This window comes from Meles meles, chromosome 2, assembly GCF_922984935.1.
Source record: "Meles meles chromosome 2, mMelMel3.1 paternal haplotype, whole genome shotgun sequence".
Taxonomy (NCBI): domain Eukaryota; kingdom Metazoa; phylum Chordata; class Mammalia; order Carnivora; family Mustelidae; genus Meles; species Meles meles.
This window is the reverse complement of record NC_060067.1, coordinates 26783386-26802768: the sequence shown is the minus strand read 5'-3', so window position 1 is coordinate 26802768 and position 19383 is coordinate 26783386. Positions and strand designations below refer to the sequence as shown.

Here is a 19383-nt window from a genome sequence, read left to right as displayed (position 1 = left end):
GGAACCCGAGGCGCCGCCGACCTCACGGCCACAGCCTCGGCCGCGTGCCCGCTCAGCGGGACCCCGGGCGGCACCCGCGCCTGCCATTGGCTGCGCTTTCGCCTCACGCTCACACGCTGCCCCTCTCCAGCGGGCAGCCCCACTTTCCCCGCGCCTCACGGGGCCCCGCACGGCCTCCGGGTGCCCCCAGGGGCGCGGTGCGCGCCGAGCGGCGCCGGGGGCGGAGCCTCTCGCGGGGCGCCTCGGGATTGGCCGCGAGGGGGAGGGGGCGGGGCCAGCCCCGGAGAAAACAGCGCGCGCGCAGCCCGACTGCAGTCCCAGTCCCGAGCCCGAGCCCGAGCCCGTGTTAGTCTCGGTTGCCGCGCAGCCGCGCTCCCGAGCCTTTTTTTTTTTTTAACCGCGGACCCCTCCGGCCGGGTTCTCCCGCAGCTCCCGCGCAGCCCAACAGTGGTCCCGCCCCGCAGGTAGCGTCCCGCGTGGTGCAGCCCCCGCTGGAGCGGCGATGCGCCTCATTCAGAACATGTGCACCATCGCCGAGTACCCCGCCCCGGGCAGCGCCGCCGCTGCCGCCGACTGCTGCCTGGGGGCGGCCGGCCGCCGCCTGGTCAAGATCGCCGTGGTGGGGGCCAGCGGCGTGGGCAAGACCGGTGAGTCTTAGAACTCGGGCGAGAACGACGGGCTGGACGTGGACGGCCTCGCTGGGGGCTGCGTGTGAGCGAGGCGTGGGGGAGAGGTGGGAGGGCAGCTGGCCCCCCATCCCCTCCTACTGATCCGCTGCCCCTCCGCGAGGGCCTGAGCCAGCATCGCCTCCAAGCCCCTTCTTCAACAGATGAGGAAAACGGGGACCCCAGGAGGACCAGGCCTCCTCCTGGGCACCGCCGGCGCAACTGGGATTAGAACTTTGGGGTTCTTGAGTCTGTCTGGCGGTGCCTGGAACAGAAGCGGGACTTAGGGAATGGAACCCCTCCTGGAGGTCTTTAAGGTTCAGAAAGACCTTTGTCTCCTGGAAGCCTTAGGTGTGGCTCAGCCAGGCTCAGAGGAGGGGGGTGAGCCAAATGACCCTTCCAGCTGGACAGAGCCATAATTCACGAGGCCTTGGATGCCTTCTACCCCCTCTCCGTTGTGTCTGGAAGAAGGGTCAAGCAGCTGCAGGGTAGGAATTTCACTTGGTAGCTGCCCGGCTTGCTTTCTCTGCCGCAGTGGTTTCCCAGGCTGGGGGTGAGGTGGACACCGATTTCACTTCTTATGCCAGAGTTAACTCTCTTTCCTTTCTTTTCTGCCCTACAGCTCTGGTGGTCCGGTTCCTCACCAAAAGGTTCATTGGTGACTATGAAAGAAATGCAGGTGAGGAGGCACGTTTGGGACAAGTGTGCTCAGCTAGCACAGTACTGCCCTTAACCATTTTCCAGGGTCTCCCAGGGAGCCTCCCTCACAGGACAGTCTGAGCATCAGGATCCTGCCACTTCCAACTTTGCCTGCCCCTCCCCTGCTTCCCAGTTCCCATAACTGCCATCTGGCCTCATTCCATTCCAAGCCCATTCATCATTTTATCAAGTGCCTGAAAGTATTCTCCTTGGTATGTTTTAACTATAGGGACCCCAGTTGGAAGCACCCTTTGTACTCAAGAGCCTCTCCCTTCAAAACACTCCTGCAAAAGTCATAAAAAAAAAAAAAAAAAAAAGATGGTCAGCTCCTCCCCCCACCCCTCTCCCTCTCTGTTGGCCGCCTTTCAGAGGTGACCTTTTAAAGCAGAGGCCAGAGCAGAGCTGTTGTAAACCTAAAGTTCTCTTTTCTCAACAAAGAGAAAAATAACTAGATGGTAGAATTTGAGGAGGGGAGCTCCCAAATAAACGAGAAGACACTGTTTCAATCACTGAAGATTGAATCTCTTTTAATCTCTGATTAAAGATGGCCACCAGGGAGGCTTAAGGGCTTTCTACCTATGGTCTGTTAGCAAATTGCTTAAATCCTTAGACCATATTTAGTACCTAAGGGGATTATTTGAAATGTGCTCTATAAACCATCCCGAGATAAGGCACGACAGTCTCTGGCTTTGATGTAGATCTGGCTAACATGGTGTCACATTTTTCTTCCAACCGATGACATCGGCTGTGCATTTACCAGCAATATTTGCCTACCAAGTCGTTAATACCTAATGACTAAACAGATGTCAGTAATGAAGTACTAAATTAAACCAAATGGCCATGCATGCTGAACAAGAAAATTTACTTCAAGGAAATACTCTAAATATGGGAGATCCATTTAAAATGAGCTAAGTCAGTTTCCAGAAACTTGCAAACCGTGCCTTGGTTTTAATAAATACCCTAATCTGGGGTTAGAATTGCAGTTGTTTAAAATAAAAAAAAAAAGCAGCTGAAATACGCTCATTAAGTAGAATAAACTATAGCTTATTTGTGTGCATTGGTTCAGGGTATATATTTTTTCCTACTTAAAAAAATCCCACTATGTTTTCAAAGTTGTACAAGGAAGAAAAACTGTGTGTGTGTGTGTATATATATATATATATTTTATATATATTCCCCCCCCACCCCCCTTTATAGGTAATCTCTATACCAGACAAGTGCAAATAGAAGGTGAAACCCTGGCTATTCAAGTTCAAGACACTCCAGGTGTTCAGGTAAGAAGCTCTAAGTTTCGTGACTAAGTCAAAGGGACCCTACTTGGCTATGGAATTGTTCAGTTATTCTCAGAATAATGCGTTTTGCTGAAGAGGAGGGAAATTTGAGGGAGGCAAAACTAGGTTTGTACACGTTGCTTGTCACTTGGGTTGTCTTTGGCTGTTGGTTGGGCTTCATTTGGGGGATGTGGCTGAGGGAAGAAATCTAAGAAGAAATCTAATTCTATCCGGCAGAGAGACCAAACCACACACACACGGAATTGGCACAGTTGCCTTGGTTAAAACGATCAGTTTTTACCTTCATGTATTTGGCCCTGAAAAACCAGCCATTTAGGTACAGTCTTGAAGTCCGTGGGATCACTTTAATATTGTGGAAAGTTCCTCTGTAGACAAAAGAGCCCTGCTGGTGTATATGTGTGTTTTTTTTCCCTCTTGAACTGGGCGGTTATCCAGGTTTAAATGCTTCCAGCTCCTATCTTCGCTTCCCCAGACGTACTGTCTAGCCAGTTAATTTCCCATTTTGTGCAACTACAAAGTCTCTCTGCGTGGAGTTTTCTGCAGGTCAATTTTCCAGTGGAGTGTGGGGAGCTGCACTATTATTTATTCCAACTCCGTGCAGCTGGATCAACATACTGTCCAGAAAGCCGAAGCGTGTAGGGAGCTAGCTGGTTTATGGCCCGCGACCCGGCATTACCGCCAAGGGCCCCTTTGGACCTGGCGGTGTGGCAGAGCCAGGGTCTCTCCGCGTGCCCCCACCCCAGCGTGCCCTCACCACCCCCCACCCCTCCCCCCACCTCTTGCAGGTCCACGAGAACGGCCTGAGCTGCGGCGAACAGCTGAACAGGTGCATTCGCTGGGCCGATGCCGTGGTGATCGTGTTCTCGGTCACCGACTACAAGAGCTACGAACTCATCGGCCAGCTCCACCAGCACGTCCAGCAGCTGCACCTGGGCAGCCGGCTGCCGGTGGTGGTCGTGGCCAACAAAGCGGACCTGCTGCACGTCAAGCAGGTGGACCCCCAGCTGGGACTGCAGCTGGCCGGCGTGCTGGGCTGCTCCTTCTACGAGGTGTCCGTCAGCGAGAACTACAACGACGTCTACAACGCCTTCCATGTGCTGTGCAAGGAAGTGAGTCACAAACAGCAGCCCAGCAGCACGCCCGAGAAGCGGCGCACCTCCCTCATCCCCCGGCCCAAGTCCCCCAACATGCAGGACCTGAAGAGGAGGTTCAAGCAAGCCCTCTCGGCCAAAGTGAGGACAGTCACCTCCGTCTGAAGCGGGGCCGTCCACGGGGGTTTGGTCTTCCCGGGAAGGGGGGCCCAAGGTTCTTCCGGGGCAGGAATGTTGAATGCTGGCAGGAGTTCATGGTTCCAGAAAGGGCCGGAGCCGAGGGGCCAGGAGGGCCCGTGGAACTGCTGCAGAAAAGCCGCGTTCTGAGCAGGGGATGGAACCGCCGGGGCTCGAGAGCGAGCCCGCTGAGCTCTAGAGCTGAGCCGCTCTAGACCGTGACCCGGACTGGGTGTCTTTTCCTTCCGAGAGGGGGAGGGCGGCAGAATCACTCTGGAGTTTGTTCCTGACCTTGTAAATGACAGTCAGTGGTAGTTTCAGCAGCGGACTGGGTGTGTTGGCCGGCGGGAATGAAAGAACTCAAAGGCACTCAAAGGCTGTCTCCTTTCTTCTCTTTGTTTTCCCTTTTCTCCCCTGTCCCGCACCCCAAGAAGAAGAACTGCTTTTTCTCTTACATGTCTGATTTGCATCTCCAGAGCACCAGTTGTGACAGAATGCCTTTCTAACCCAAAGGATAACCAGCTTTCTTTAAGGCCCCTCCCCCCCAAAAGGGTAGGGTTTTATGGGCCAGATGTGATGTAGACAGACGGACATCTGTAAGCTTATAGTGCCCACAGGAAGGCGCGGTGTCCTTCCTGACCCAGGTTGGGTATGTTTAGTCCAGCACGTGTTAAATGGTTGACATCTCAAACCCTTGAGCCCCAGCCTTTGGGTAATTGTGAGACAGTATCATTATTTTTTTTAACTCTTGCATCAGGTACAAGAAAAAAAGAAAAAGCTGTGTTCACTGGCTATGGTGTGATTTGTGTAAAAGGCTCACAGTGATGACGTTGGGTCATTTCCTAGGCCTGGCTGAGTCGTGGCTTAAATACGAAAACACGGTCCTACAGCACGCGAACAGATAGAGGGGCCACCACCAAATCCCCGACAATGCACTTTAAAAAGCCACTCGTGCTTTGGCTTAAACTGTAATTAATTTATTTTATGTACAATAAACCTCATTTTAAAAGAGCAGAGGCCTGACTTGGTCTTCACTGAAGTGTTCGCATTCTGTCCTTCACACAAAGTGTTGCTCGGCGTCCGGTACTTCTTGGTCGCTCGGCCTCAGGCGCTGTGACTTCCTAGGGCTCCCTCATAAGTCCCAGAGCAGACCGAAGAGGTGCGTTCTCTCGTTCACCTTTCACAGGTGAGGAGACAGGCTTACCAATGAGCTAACTTGCTTGTCAAATCCCCCCTCCCTGGCGCCGTCTGTGAGCGCTGTGAACCCTACTTTGCTGCATTATATTCAAGAGTAGTGCCTCTCCTGTCCACTCCCTTCAGGATCCTCCAGGTAAAGCCAAGACAGATGTCTGGCTCTGTCTTCCACTGTGAAGACGTCTCCTGGCTGAGCCTTGAAGATAATGCTTCTGTCCAAGATGGCTGCTTCTCTCCATCCATGTGGTTTATCGGCTCACCTCCTCTTGGGGTAGGCGGCCTTCAAAACATGGGCTCTATTCTCACCGTAGAAGCTGGAAGCTGTTGATGGGGGCCCGTTCAGGAGCTGCTCCCACATAGCAAAGTGTGTGCAAAGTGGCCAGGCCTCTCGCATCCTTCCACGCTGGCCACGTGTGTCCTCATCGTCATGAGCAAAGAATGACACCTTAGAGGAGGGCTTTCGTGCACTTGGATCTCCTTTAGGCCTCAGGATAACCCTGGGAGGAGGGGAGGGGAGGAAATCCTGCCATTTACAGGGGAGGAGAACAGGCTCTGAGTTCGGAGTGAGGTCCTCAAGTTCAAACTAAGGACAGGAATCAAGGTCTTCTGACTGCAATGTTATTTCTTGATGTTTCGTACACAGGGTACCGCTTGCTGCATACGCGGGGATGCGGGACCAAGGGCAGCAGTCCGAATGTCCGGCTAGTGATGGCTGCTGTGGGACGGTGCCCGACTTCCAACTCCGTTTTCCCACAGGGGACATAAGCTGCCTGTTCTTGACAGGGCTTCTGGTGATGTCCCAGACCTTCCTTATGTGGAGGGCAGTTTTCTACACTTAGGCCTAAGCTAACCTCTGAGAAGGTTATGTGTGTGTGTGTGTGTGTGTGTGTGTGTGTGTGTGTGTGTGTGTGTGTGTTAGGGACAGGGAGGGAAATGGTATTCATATGAGATTCGAAAAACCTCTCAGTTCAAAGGCACTAACAAGTTTTTCCAACTACTTTCTGCTTGTTTTTAGTTTTTTTTTCTTTATTTATTTGTTAGAGAGAGAGAGAGAAAGAGAGAGAGCGCACAAGCAGGGGGAGCAGCAGGCAAAGGGAGAAGCAGGCTCCCAGCCTAGCAGGGAGCCCAATGTAGGACTCAATCCCAGGACCCTGAGATCATGACCTGAGCCGAAGGCAGACGCTTAACTGACTGAGCCACCCAGGCATCTCTGCTTGTTTTTAGTTTTATTCTTTCTATGTAGTTGTATAAATGATGTCCAGTGAATAAGAGGTTAAATTTTATGTACTTGACAATGGTCTTCTCCTCATGTTCTGGAATTAAAGAAGATGCAGAGTTTTCCTTGGGGCTTTAGCTCAGAAAGGTGCTGAGCAGGGCTGTACCTCCATTAGTGACTGGCACACTCCGGTCCGTCTGTTCTCCAAGCCTGTGACCTCTGTGCAGGCCCTCGCCTCCCATGTGAGCTTCACTTCCTCACCTCCTAGAACGTCATGGCTGCGCCCCACTTTCCCACTCGGTGGCACTCGCTCTCTCATGCTTTACTTCAGAAGTCTGGGTGGGTAGGGGGTGTCAGAGTTCTCGTCCATCCAGGGGTATAAAGTTGTGTGTGTGTGTGTGTGTGTGTGTGTGTGCGTGTGCGCGTGTGCGCCTGAGTGAGAGAGAGAGAGAGAGAGAGACCTGCTGGAAAGCCCCAGGTCCCAGTTCTGGGCAGTGTTTCAGTCTAACTTAAATATTTATAGTTCTGGAATCTACCATATTTTCTTCTTACGAATTTAGCTTCATGTTTCATTACCTTTGCTCATCTTTTTCATTATTAGTATTTCTTAATCCCTGTGTGTTTGTTTTAAAATTTCTGAACTGCCACCATATGGTACAGAGAAACAGCCCTCTCCGGCCTAGGTCGGGGATTGCCTCCTTTGCCACCCGGGGAAGGAAAGGGAGGGACAGGAGTGTGGTGGAGAAACGAAAGGAATTAGAATTTACTGAGCATTTATAGTGTGCCAGATTATGAAGGATCTCCTTTAATCTTTTGAAGAAGCCTATGAGGAAGGGAATACTACCACTCCCATTTTAAAGACGAGAACACTGAGGCTCAGATCACATCCTGTGCTTAGGGCCACGGCAGAGAGAAACAGGGACTGTTTCTGTGTATTGAAACCTGTGTCTGGCTCTACCGGGTATTTGAAATAATTATGTTCTCCACACCAACGCCACAGTCCATTTTTAGTTCTTCCTACAGACAGGGAGAAGGGAGGCTGCGAAGAATTAGGGAGCTGACCCACCTTCTAAGAGGCAGATTCAGGAACCGCCGCCCCCCACCCCCAACACACACCCAGGAGTGTCCGAAGCCACAGCCTAGTCCCCGGGCATCTGGCCACAGCTTCCCAGCTCCCCTCCTCCAAGCGAAGCGCCCCTGGGTCCTCTTCCCCTGTCTCGCAGATGCTGGTCCTCGAGGGCCTGCCCTTCCCCCCCACCCCCTTCCCTCCATCCTCCTTGGTGGCAGCCCTGGGTTTGTGGCTCCTCCCTGGCCCCAGGCCCCAGGGCCAGCAGCATCTGCTGTTGCCATCAGCCTCGCTCAAGAGCCTCCAGTCCCAGCTGGGTAATAAAGACACTGGCGGAGGCGGGGGCAGGGGGAGGTGGGGCAGCTCAGCCCGCAGCCCATCAGCCCCACAACCGGATCCATGTCTGTCTTGGTGTCTGGCTTTTGAGTTTCCTCCCTGCCGCAAATCAAAACCATTTGGAGTGCTCTGCAGCCTGCCCGGCTGCGCCGTGTGCAGGGGTGGGGACACCTTCCTGCCAGGCTCCCGCCCGCCCCAGCCTGCTTGGAAGCTGGGCGTGTGCACAGTGTGCCCCTTGTTCTGGAGACACAGGAGATTTCGACATTCGCTTTACACCCCAAGAGGGAGAAAACAAATGTGTTTGGCGAACAAGCTTGTGGGCAAAGCCCTCACAGATGAACAACCGAGTAACCCCGGGTCCTGCCTCTGCAGGGGTGAGGGGGGGATGGGGACGGCCCTGCAGGATCTCCCCCTGTAAGTCAACACCCCCTCAGAGGATGGCCCAGAAGGCATTAGATGGCTTTATTTATTACAATAAATACACCAGGAAAACTCCCGTTTTCTGCCTTAAAGCCTAAAGAGAGACGTTTTCTAAGAAGTTCTCACTATCCTCATTAGCTCACTAATCTGGGGGGCGATAGAACAAGACTAGGGTTATTACTGGTTGTGGCCAGACCCCAGCCACCTCACCTACCTTCTCCAAACCCTCCATCATCTGCTTTTGTGTTTAAAAATCCCCTCAAAAGAGAGGCGGAGTTTCTTCATGTTTCTCCAGCAGGGACAGCGGACAGTGCTCCTAATACCCGCTTATTTGTTGGTGAGATTCTGTTTCTGGTAACCGGGGTAAAATAAATAATAGTGGTCTGGAGGGGAGCTTGACGGAATTCTTTGTTGTCGGGAAAACACTGCAACGGTCAGGGCCTGGTGTAAGCAGAGCCATTCCCATCGGCCAGTCCCGAGCACTTCCAGGCCCCTGGGCCTGGCGCTTGCGGGAAGTGGGCCCCAGGAGGAGGGTTTGCAAACGCAGGAGAGTCCGTTGCTGCACCGTCTCTACACGTCTGTCCGCTGTGTTTACACCGAGCGGCCGTGAGGTCCTTGGCGGAGGGTGTGCATTTCCGCGTGCTTGTTTTGGCTGTGGCCAGCCAGGGTTCTGGTGGAAAACTCTCCAAGCCAGGCCCGAGAGAGGAAACCAGCACTGCCACTCGGCTCCACCTGTCACACCACCTCCAGGCAGCCCAGATGCCTTCAGAACGGGCCCACTCGCATGTGGTGGCCGTGGGCATCCGTCTTGGGAGGCCTCCTCCTCTCAGAAGCCACCAAGCTGCTCCCTGTCAGGGCCTATTTAGCCAGAGCGATTCCATCTTGGATTAAACAATCATTTTGTTGTTTATGCAGTAAAACTTAAACTGACCCTGCCCCCCCCCCCCAGGGGACTTACTTAAAAGCAAGCCCGGGAAACCAGTCCCAGGTAACAGAGCCCAAATACAAGGGTGGGTCAGGCCAGGTGGAGGTATCCAATCAGTGGCCCCGCATACTGTCTCCCTAGCTACCAAGGAGTATGGGCCCTGCCCTTTGGGCGCCAATTCTGACCAAGGCGATAGGCTAGTTCAAATAGCTACTATAGGGTAAATCATAATTCAGTTGGTCACTTATGTGTGACCTAGCGGGACTGTGCAGCTTTCTCTGTGTTACAATCTCATTGGTCACCTGTGCGTGGCCAGGCCCAAACACATCATCTTTGCCCTTAAAAGCTAGTCTGTGAAGCAGAGAGAGGTCGCCTCTTTGTAAGAGACGGCCCTGGCCCGTCAGTTTGATTCTCGATGCTTGGCGTGAAATAAAGCTTTGCTTGACCTTCGCTTTGTATCAGTCTCGCTCCTTTAATCACGGACCCATTAGTGGGGGAACCTTTCACTCCGCAGTCAGCGTTTCTGGCGGAGAAATTTCTCGTAGGGACGTGAGGCAATCATCAGACGGTTACTACCGAGCACGGTGATTCTCACGTGCCCTTGGCCCGCTTGCCCTTATGTGTCCTCATTTCTGCTCTCACAGCAGCCCGGTGAGGCAGGCCCTGTGACTGTCCCGTTTCACAGTCCCCTGAGACCAGGGGAAGCGAGCTGTGGGGTCGAAGAGCCCGGGCTGCGAACCGAAGGCCGCTGGCTTGGCCTCTGGGCTCTACTGTCTTGGAAGTCTGGGGGACCGAGGTGTTACCCCTTCTCTATCTTCTCCTCTCCTTGTGGCCCCCGGAAATGCCTCTAGATTTTCTCTTCATTTGACATTATTCTCCTGTGGAGGCTTGACCGTTTTGTGAGGTGACTCGCTTGGCGTCCTGGCTAGTCAGACGCCGCAGCCACTGGCGTCACGCGCCAGCCGCTGTGTCAGGGACGGTGGCCGTCTATGTTTCGGGACGTGGGTACCTTGCAGGAGCGAGCCGTGCTTTCCAGATGGAGCCACTGAGGCCTGACGAGCCCCACGCTGGGTCTGAGCGCTGTTCACACCTTCGAAGGAGCTCAGGAGCGAGATCCGTTTCTCCCTCAGCCTCTCCCGCTCCTGGGCCCTGAGCCCAAGAAGGAGGCAACCGCAGACAGGGTTTCGGAGGCCCCGTCGAGGGGCCAGCGAGCCACTTCCCGAGTCCCTTCTTTTTCCCCATCTGCTGAAGGCCCTTTGTAGGATTTATACCAAGTTTCCGTTATGCTCCTGCTTTGAATTCAAGGAGCAGGGCTCTGTCCCGCGTCTCCTACCTTCTTATTCAAAACGAACTCGAGCCACCGTGAACCTTCTCTTGTGTCCGGCGCCTTCTGCCCTTGGCGGCCCGCCCAGCTCAGTTCCTCGCAGCAGCAGAGATGGAAGAAGGTGGTCGTGAGCCTGACTCGTGCCCTATCCCCCAGCACGCGGAGACTGCCTTCGGGGGCCCAGCCACGGCTAGATGATAACACTCACAGGCGGGGACTTCCTTCCCGGGTAATTCCAGAGTAGAAGCTTTGCGGTATTCTTTTCTAAAAGACAAAATTAACTTGTAAAAAATACATGAACGCTGCAAAAGTACAACACATGTATGGGTTTGCTGTGGAGAACATTCCAGCAACGCTGGATTGAGAGTGAGACCCGCTCTTCTGAGCCCTCCCACCGGTACTAGTCACTACAAGGGTCCTTGTCACTACCTGGTAGCAGTTTGGTTTTTAGGTTCCTTTGCATACAGACGTGTGGTGCTAAGACTTCCCCTCGAGGGACGCCTGGGTGGCTCAATGGGTTAAGCAACTGCCTTCGGCTCAGGTCATGATCCTGGAGTCTCGAGATCGAGTCCCGCATCGGGCTCCCAGCTCCACAGGGAGTCTGCTTCTCACCTCTCATGCTCTCTCTCGCTGTCTCTCTCTCAGATAAATAAATAAAAATCTTAAAAAAAAAAAAAAAAACAGATTCACCTCGAGCAGATACTCACATAGGCCCAGAGGACAGGGAGGAGCCCGAGCTGCTCCGTCTTCGAGAGCCCCAGAGACAGGGACACGTCTGGCTCCCTCACCTTCACCGGCATGGCCGGAACCCAGCAGAGTGCCCGGAACGTGCCCCTTGATATGTGGAAATGAAAGAATGTACACCGACACAAGTAACAGTGTATTATTATTACTATTATTTTATTTTTAGAAAGTAAAATTAAATCTCTGCTTTAATTAGCATTTCTTTCAGGCTATCGCCATTTTCTCTCTGACTCAGATTCGAACTTCTAGATCGGGGAATGAAAGAAACATGGGGTCTCATTATCAGTGTGACTGGTGGGAACATACCTGGAGAAGAAGAAGAAGAAGGAGAAGAAGGAGAAGGAGAAGGAGAAGAAGAAAGAAGAAAGAAGAAGGAGAAGAAGGAGAAGAAGAAGAAGAAGGAGAAGAAGAAGGAGAAGAAGAAGGAGGGGGAGGAGGAGAAGAAGGACATTGGTATCTATAAAATCTACTCTGCATCTCAGAATGATTTCGAACTTCACAGTTTTTTCATTAAAATAACATTACTTTATAGGGAACTAAAATCCGAGACACATGAGAGTTTTAATTTACACTTTACTTCCCCCACCTGTTTAATCCACTCTAGAACGGTTTTTCAGGTTTCTCTCTTCATTACACAGCTTTTTAAGAGCTCCCTCTAACTGTATACCTACAAATGTGTGGGTACCAAGCAGTTCATTTTTGCCAGAGTTCTTCAATAATTTCACTAATTGGGTCTAGGTTTTTCTGCTAGGGCCAGAAGGAAAAGTGAGACAAACCGAAAAGAGAGCTCTCTATTTCAATAGAAGCACTAACTCATAAAAGTCCCAGGGGTTGAGGTTCTCATCTAGACTCCGTGGACCAGATGCCTTAAGGGGGGGCCTTCCTTTGGGAGGGGAGGAAAGCTTTTACGGGCAGAACCAGCCCTCCAGTCAACCTCTCTCTCACTACTGTTGCACATAGACGGGGGACCCTGCTGCATGAACTCGAGGGGACAATGCCACCCTTTGTAATGACAGGCTCAGTTACGAGGCAGGCAGGCTACCAGCAGGGCCCTAGCTACTAACCCCTCCCTTCCTTGCCTTTTCAGCAAGCTCTCAGATCTGATTCGCAACGTTCCCTCCCCAGTTACATAATCTTAATGGAAACCAAACTTGCTTCACACTCATAATTCTAAAGCACATTTAATTTCTTGAGCCACTGCAGATCAAATAGCTTGTAAGCTACCAACACTTGCCAACAGGCGTTTACGTAGAATTCAGGAGTTTGTAGCTGGAATCGGGAAGATCACAAACAGAGGGTTAAGCAGAAATGGGAATCATGTCAAATGAAGCCAGCTGAGAGACAGTGAGATACCTTTAGAAAAATGAATAAAAATACAATTTTTTTTAAAGACCCATTTGCAGTCCAAGCAAAGCACTTTGCTACACGGTTCTCAAGATGTCTGGGCCAGAATTCCATCCTCCCCACAATTAGCAAGAGGACGCGGGGTTTGGAGGTGTGTCTTGAATGGCGGCGGGCCACAGGACAGGTATTTCCACCTCGGGCAGGTGTCCTCTTAGCAGCCGCTCAGAAGCCAAGGTCTGGATGCAGCCGGTCAGTGGCAAACAACAGCTCAGGAATGTTAAGTGGCTTCAGGAGTCTCGTGGACAGCACGATGACCTACCAGCAGGAGGGGACAAACACACCACAGACAATTAGGGAAGCCAGTCCCAGGTTATCGGAGGACGAGAAATAAAACGCAATGTGTTTCTCCGGGGGAAGGCACGGAGTGGGGCACTGTGGAGAAAAGGCAGAGGGTGGCAGCTTGGACGCCGCTGGATCCTAGGGTCCTGGGTGGAAGGAGGAGTACACAGGCAGGGAAGGACGGCCTGTGGGACAGCGGGGCTCTGCTTCCTGAACCTTCGGCCAGCTGGCACTGCGAATGGCCGCGCCCAGCCGCCACGTGGGTGCTGAGCTGAATCCGATCATACTGAAGCCTTGCGATCCAGTAATTCGACCTCACTAGAGAGAAGGTTTCACTCTTCTCCAGGGAGCCTTTGCCCCTTGGGGAGCATGAGAAGGCACACAGAGGGGCAGACGGCGTTGTGGGTGACAGTGATGATGTCTGTGTCAGCTTCCTAGGACCCAGAGCTGTAGGCGGCTTAAATAAGAGAAATTTATTATCTTATAGTTCTGAATGCCACCAGTCCAAGATCAAGGTGTTGGCCTGGTTGTGAGGGAAAATCAGCTTCATGCTTTCAGTTTCCTTGTGTCTCTGCATGTCTGTCTCTCTGTCCAAATGCCCCCTTTTTATAAGGACACAGTCATATCAGATTAGAGCTCACCCTAATGACTTCATCTGAACTCGATCGTCTGCAAAGACCTATTTCCAATAAGGTCAGATTCACAGACGCTGGGAATTCAGACTTGAGCGTCTTTTGGGAGGGGGCACAAGTCAACCTCTAACAATGATGGGATCAGCATGGTATAGGCTAACATCTATTGGTTCCTGTGGTGTGCCACTCACTGAAGATGATCTCACTTAAAAAGGTCATCACAACCTTATGAAATGGGCCCATTTATTATCCCTGTTTTGTAGACAAGGAAAATCAAGTACAGAAAGGTTAAATAACGTGTCCAGGGACACACAGGAGATAGTTGGGCTATAGGATTCCAACCCAGGTAGGCTGACGCTAGCATCCAAGTGCCTACCCGGTCACTTCGGTCATGTCAAGGGGTCTAGGCAAGGCTGCTTTACTCCTCTAGTCCACAGAGACCTTTGGGCCTCTCTGGCCTTTCACTGTGGTGACCCCTCCTGCTTCCTTTGATCTGGACCCTTCCTCTGGGGTAGATTTCTCTTTGTAGCAGTGGAACAACTTACTCCTTGGATCTGTGATGTGCTGGGTAAGGGCTAGGGGCTGGTGAGGTTTTGCACAGGTGGGAATGGAGAAGGAGGTCCTAGAGCCGGAACTCCACAGCCCAGCGCCCAAGCAGAGGGGATGGCAAGGCGGGCAGCCGACCTGGCTTCACCCTGGCTTCACCTAGCCATATTGCCCGGGACTTGCTTGCTGGCAGTGCACACTTCCCCGTCTCCTCCTTCTGTCCCCACCCCCCGCCACATTGTTCCAGGTGCACCCAAGCCAAGGACGTAACCAACTCCCAGCTCATGGGTCAGAAACAAGAGTCCACACTCCAATGTGGAGGAAAGACAGATGGGGCCGGAGTTGAGGGAGGAAAGAGAGAAGAAAGCATTTTAGAATTTTCTTCTTCCTGTTAAAGAAGTGAGGGCTATTAAAAAGTGTCTTGTTTCAAACAAAAATCAGCCCTTGCAAGCAGCTATTTTATTGTTTCTTGAAAGAGAACAATCTAAAACAATATATGCCTCATGTCAGCCAAGTTGTATGTTTGGCAGGAAAAGAAATCCTGCAATCTGTGCTCGCAGTTGTCCTTGAACGCCAGGGGACGAGAGCTGCAGGGCAGCAAGTCAACCCTAGCATCCCCTAATGCTAGAGGCATAGAGACCACTGGAACACGTGGCTCCGGAGAGGATCTCCCTTGCCAAGCCTAATGGTCGGCTAAGAATGGGGACGCCCAGACCAGCACACTCTCCGGAGCCCTGCAGAGACCAGCTCCACTGCAGACTGGCTGCGTGCCCCCGGGAGCCATTCTCTGCATGTCCTAGAAGGAGAACGAGAGCCAAGCTGGCAGCCTTGTGGCGAGGAGTACATAAAGTCGAGTGTGTCCAGTACAGGAGGCACTCAGCCATTGTGAGCTGCTGTTTTATCGCGGTTTTGTGATCGGGTCACAGGTCTCCTTTTGAATGGGATAAAAGCTAAGAGCTCTCTAGAAAAATACATGTCTGTTCACACACACGAGATTCTGAAGATAGTTGTAGAAGAGGTTTGTGTTCAACTAGGAATCACAGACCACAAGGTAGGAAACCCTCATTCAGATGTTTTATAAAAGAAGTGTGCAGAGAAACAGAAGTCCGTCACACACTCTCCAGAAGTTGACCCTTGGGAGGCAGCAGAGGCCCCTCTCGGCCCTCGCGTGACTTGCCGGCTCCCCCCACCACCGCTGGCCCCTGTGCTTCTTCCTGAGTCAAAATGGCAGATTCGCCCCTGGCTGAGGCAAAAGCAAGCATAAGGGCAAGTGGGAGCCTCCCAGGATGTGTAAGTCTTTTTGGAAGGACTGAGGAACTTGGAGAGAAAAGACTGGCGACTCAGTTGATGACGACGCTTCTAGAGCAGCGAAAACCGAGCGGAAAGAATCCGTCCCTCAGACGGTGTGCTCGGCTTCCAGCCACGGCTGACGGACACAGTGGCTTCCATGACCTCCTCTGAGCTTGATCCAAAGACCAGGCCCCTCAGATATGAACAGGCAGGTAACTAGCATGAGGGCTGAACCAGGGGGTGACCAGGCCATGCGTGGGGAGGGCTGAAAAGAAACCGATGAGAAACCAGGGCAGTGTGTGGAAGGAGCTAGGGGCTCTGAGGAGGCCAGAAAGCTGAGCCCAAGGACTGTTGCCCATTGGTGCAGCAGGTAAGAGCACAGACTTAGGAGTTGGACCCTAGCTGGGCCTCACTATCCTCATCTGTAAAGTGGGAATAATGATCTCTACCTGCTATGATTTATACAAAGATCACACGTGAACATGTATATGAAATATTTAGCACAGCTGACAGGCTCTGGAGGGGCTGGAAGGGGTACCTGTATGATGGTCTTCATTATCATCCCCACCTTGATTCTTTCTGCCCCTGCTGCGCTCCATCTGTCTGGCTCACCGCAGGCCCCGGGGACAATGCAGGGGAGGTAGAGTTACCTGAGCATCGTCCCCAAGTGTAAATCCTACTGTATTAGACTGTAACTCGTCGGCTTAAAATCCTGGCTGCCTTCTCCCCGCCCTTGGATAAACCCAACCCTCCAAAGAACATTCTAGAACTTCAGAATCCGATGGCTGCTCAGCACTCCACACCCCAGCCCCTCGCCACCCCACCCCCTTCACCAGCAGCTGGCACCCTCTGGCCTCCCTCAACTATCTGCAGTTTCACGGATGCTTCTTTACTAGGAACATGAGTCCCCCTACTCTTTACCTGAAGACCTCCCGGTCCTTCAACAATCTGCTCAGGTATCACTATCTCCAGGAAGCCTTCCACGACCACCACTCCCAAAGACGGAGTGTGTTTCCCATGGCTGTTGGTATCACACTCTACTCCTTGTTGCCTTCCCTGAGTCTTTCCGCTGTTTCTTAGAGCCCAGTGGCTGAAATACAGAGAGTCCTTGGTATCGTGGGTCAGCGAATGATGAAATGAGTGAACAAAGACGGTCAGACAAGGAAGGAGGCAGTGAGTTTAGCAATGGTCAGCAGGGAGTTTCTCACACCGGGAGGCTCTAATGAAAGATAGCTCAAACAGCTCTGGGAAAACTATTTCAAATCAGTTCAACGATTTGTCTAAATTTCCTCCTGGGAAGCACAAGGACGGCTAATGCTTCATTTACGCTGTTAGAGATAAGGGTCCTTGAGAATTTTACGCATCTTTTCGTCTTCAGACTCATCTGAGCATTTGCAGAGCTTTTTAGCACACCCAACCAAGGCATTTCTTCATTGTTTGATGCATATTGTTCTAAATACTCTAAAAAATTAGCCAAACGGGGGACAAAAACATGGTCAAAAATGAGAAAGGAAACGTTCAAAAGAGTCTGAGATTGGCCTGGTAGATGTAAGATGATTTCACAGTCATCAAATGTGCGGTGGCAGGCACATTTCGCATGAGCGAATTCCTTCTAGAGAACTGGGTTTTGTCCAGGCAGCCGGGGGCACTGATGAAGACTTCCGTCTGTGAGGCACGGCTCCCCAGGGCTCCCCAGGACTCCCCAGAGCCTCTTGTGTCAGCGGGCCCGGGGGCTCCTGCAGGAGCGGGGCAAGCTCCGACAGCGGCCAGCCCCTCGCGTTCTCCCCACGCCTGGCCGCCGCGGGCCGCCCCTGTCATCTACAGGTGCCAGCATCTTGCTGTTCTATTTCTGCCGAACTCGGAGGAAGCAGGGCAGTCCAGGATCTAGATTCCGGATCCATCTGATTTCTAACATTGTGAACTGAAAGGAGCAGGGTATAAAAAGGGGTTTTCTCCTTTTTTCTTGTAAACTTGCGAGATTCTTCCCAGTAAAAGTAGCTATTTATAGGCATGGACAGGCACACTCCTCCCGTTGGTGACCTGCTTTGGGAGCATGGAGCGTATTCGAGGCACTGCCTACCCCCGCTTGCACATGCGTACAAACACTCTCACACGTGTGTTCAATGTAGCAGGTTTGGGTCACTAGTCTGTGGGATAGTGGATTAATTACAGGGACGTGACCAAGCTTTCTGGAAAACTCATCACGAACTGACTTGCTTTCTTTCACACTGCTGCTGTGGTCAGGGCACTGTGCTGCCGGGGTTCTCAAAGGACCATCAGTGGGACATTTCAGATCGATGCCTTGCCTTTGTCCTTTGGGGGGATTGTTTAGTAAGAAGTCACTTGAGGGGAAAGAAGAAGCAAACCTCACACTGTCCTCACATAGGAGAGAAGGACAGCACGAGACGAAAATTCTAGGAACACGTGTACCACCGCCCAGTACCTGGATCTGCGTTTTCTCTGAAGTCTCTGGTTTGGATGATAAGGTTCTAAGCTAACTCAGGCAACAAAGATAAGTTTAAAACCCCCTTGATGCTTTCCTCAGAGTAAGATACTTTAGAATAAAATAAATTGAGGGGTGCCTGGGTGGCTCAGTGGGTAAGCGTCCGACTCTAAATTTCTGCTCAGGCCATGATCTCAGGGTCGTGAGACTGAGCCCCGCGTCGGGCTCTGCACTCAGTGTAGAGTTTGCTTGAGATTCTCTCCCTCTATCTCCCCCTCTGCCCCTCCCCAGCTCACTCTCTCTTTCTCTCTCAAGTAAATAAATACATGTAAAAAGAAAAAAGAGTAAAATAAATCTAGACTGAAAAGAGAAAATAAGGAAATCACCGGCCTCCTCTCCCTGGGCCTTTCAGTCAATTTTAGAATAACCTGGAGCCAGGTTTAGAGCCAGGATTTAAATATCCTGAGCCCCAGGCAAAACTGTGTGTATGAGCATATTCTTGGTCTACTTTTTTTTTTTAAAAGATTTTATTTATTTATTTACAGACAGAGATCACAAGTAGGCAGAGAGGCAGGCAGAGAGAGAGAGGGGGAAGCAGACTCCCCACCAAGCAGAGAGCCCGATGCGGGGCTCAATCCCAGGACCCTGAGATCATGACCTGAGCCAAAGGCAGAGGCTTTAACCCACTGAGCCACCCATGCCCTACTTTGTTTTTCCTATTACATTCTCATTACATATTCAGCTCCAGAAGCGTAGAGCTGCTAGAAATTGTGGGTGGGAACATGCACCCGCCATGAAAAGCAGTGGACGACAGGGCCAACTTGCCCACGGGGCCTTCCTCTGTTTCCTGAGCTAGCCCTTCCCTGTGTCCTCTGGGAGGGTCCCTCCCTGTTATTTTCCTCCCACAGTCTCAGGCTTCTGCAGGCCTCTTGGCCCACATCCAGCCACAGAGTTCAGCCTGCAGAGCCTTCTGGGCATGAGGCCCCACAACAGGCAGCAAGGGAGATGGGGGCAGGTGCCAGGCATATGCACTCCAGAAGCTTCCTGCCTCATGGTTGGGGCTGCTTGTGTACGGTGGGGGGAGCTGTCTCTTCGATCCCTTTTTTTTGTAGCTGGGACAGAGGCCCATCTCCAGCTGCCCCCTTTTTCTCATGGGCACCTTGACCAACAACCAGGGACAGAATGTGGAGGAAACACGCCCTTTTAGAGTACGACAACAGTCCTAGGACACTAGCAGGTGCGGATGTGGCTTCTGGAGTCCATGTTTCGTGCTACCCTTGTCACCTTCCATGGAAAAGAATTCATTTCTGGATGGGCCTTAAGTGGGTTCTGTGAGTTTCCTTTGAAGAGCAGGTCCCTGAATGCTTTTCAAATTCTTCTCCATGAGGAGCCTGTACCATCTGAGGGAACGTCTCCCTCCACTTATTCCCACCATGATACCGTCAGTGTCCCTGGCACGCTTTTCTCTGGCTGGAGTTCTCGTGCTTCACATCAGTTATTCGCTATTAGAATGTAAGTTCCATGAAAGCAGGCACGAGTCTGGCTCGCTCACTATAACCTTAGCATAAGAACGGGCTTGGCAGGGAGTAGATATTCAACAGATGTCCACTGAATAATCAGCAAATCCCATGTAGTAGATG

At 52.0% G+C, this 19383-nt stretch overlaps 2 protein-coding genes across 2 annotated transcripts in view; one reads left to right on the top strand and one right to left on the bottom strand.

Moving 5' to 3' along the window:
- The first annotated feature begins 333 nt into the window (after positions 1-333).
- RASL11B (RAS like family 11 member B) lies at positions 334-4935 on the top strand. Its single transcript, XM_045986159.1, has 4 exons — positions 334-647; positions 1288-1344; positions 2562-2638; positions 3442-4935. The coding sequence occupies exons 1-4, from the start codon at positions 503-505 to the stop codon at positions 3910-3912; spliced, it is 750 nt and encodes a 249-aa protein (XP_045842115.1). The 5' UTR covers positions 334-502; the 3' UTR covers positions 3913-4935.
- Positions 4936-11308: 6373 nt separating this feature from the next.
- Positions 11309-19383, bottom strand: part of SCFD2 (sec1 family domain containing 2) — a 442153-nt gene continuing 434078 nt past the window's right edge. Inside the window, exon 9 of the mRNA XM_045997260.1 lies at positions 11309-12808. Within this exon, the coding sequence (XP_045853216.1) occupies positions 12716-12808 (93 nt within the window). The 3' untranslated portion in view covers positions 11309-12715. The remainder of the gene's footprint in view (positions 12809-19383) is intronic.

Bases quoted from the DNA above. Each gene is read 5' to 3' on its own strand.
- RASL11B (XM_045986159.1), top strand. From the start codon at position 503: ATGCGCCTCATTCAGAACATGTGCACCATCGCCGAGTACCCCGCCCCG. The intron at 648-1,287 runs GTGAGTCTTAGA...TCTGCCCTACAG, and splicing joins CAGCGGCGTGGGCAAGACCG to CTCTGGTGGTCCGGTTCCTC. The intron at 1,345-2,561 runs GTGAGGAGGCAC...CCCCCTTTATAG, and splicing joins TGACTATGAAAGAAATGCAG to GTAATCTCTATACCAGACAA.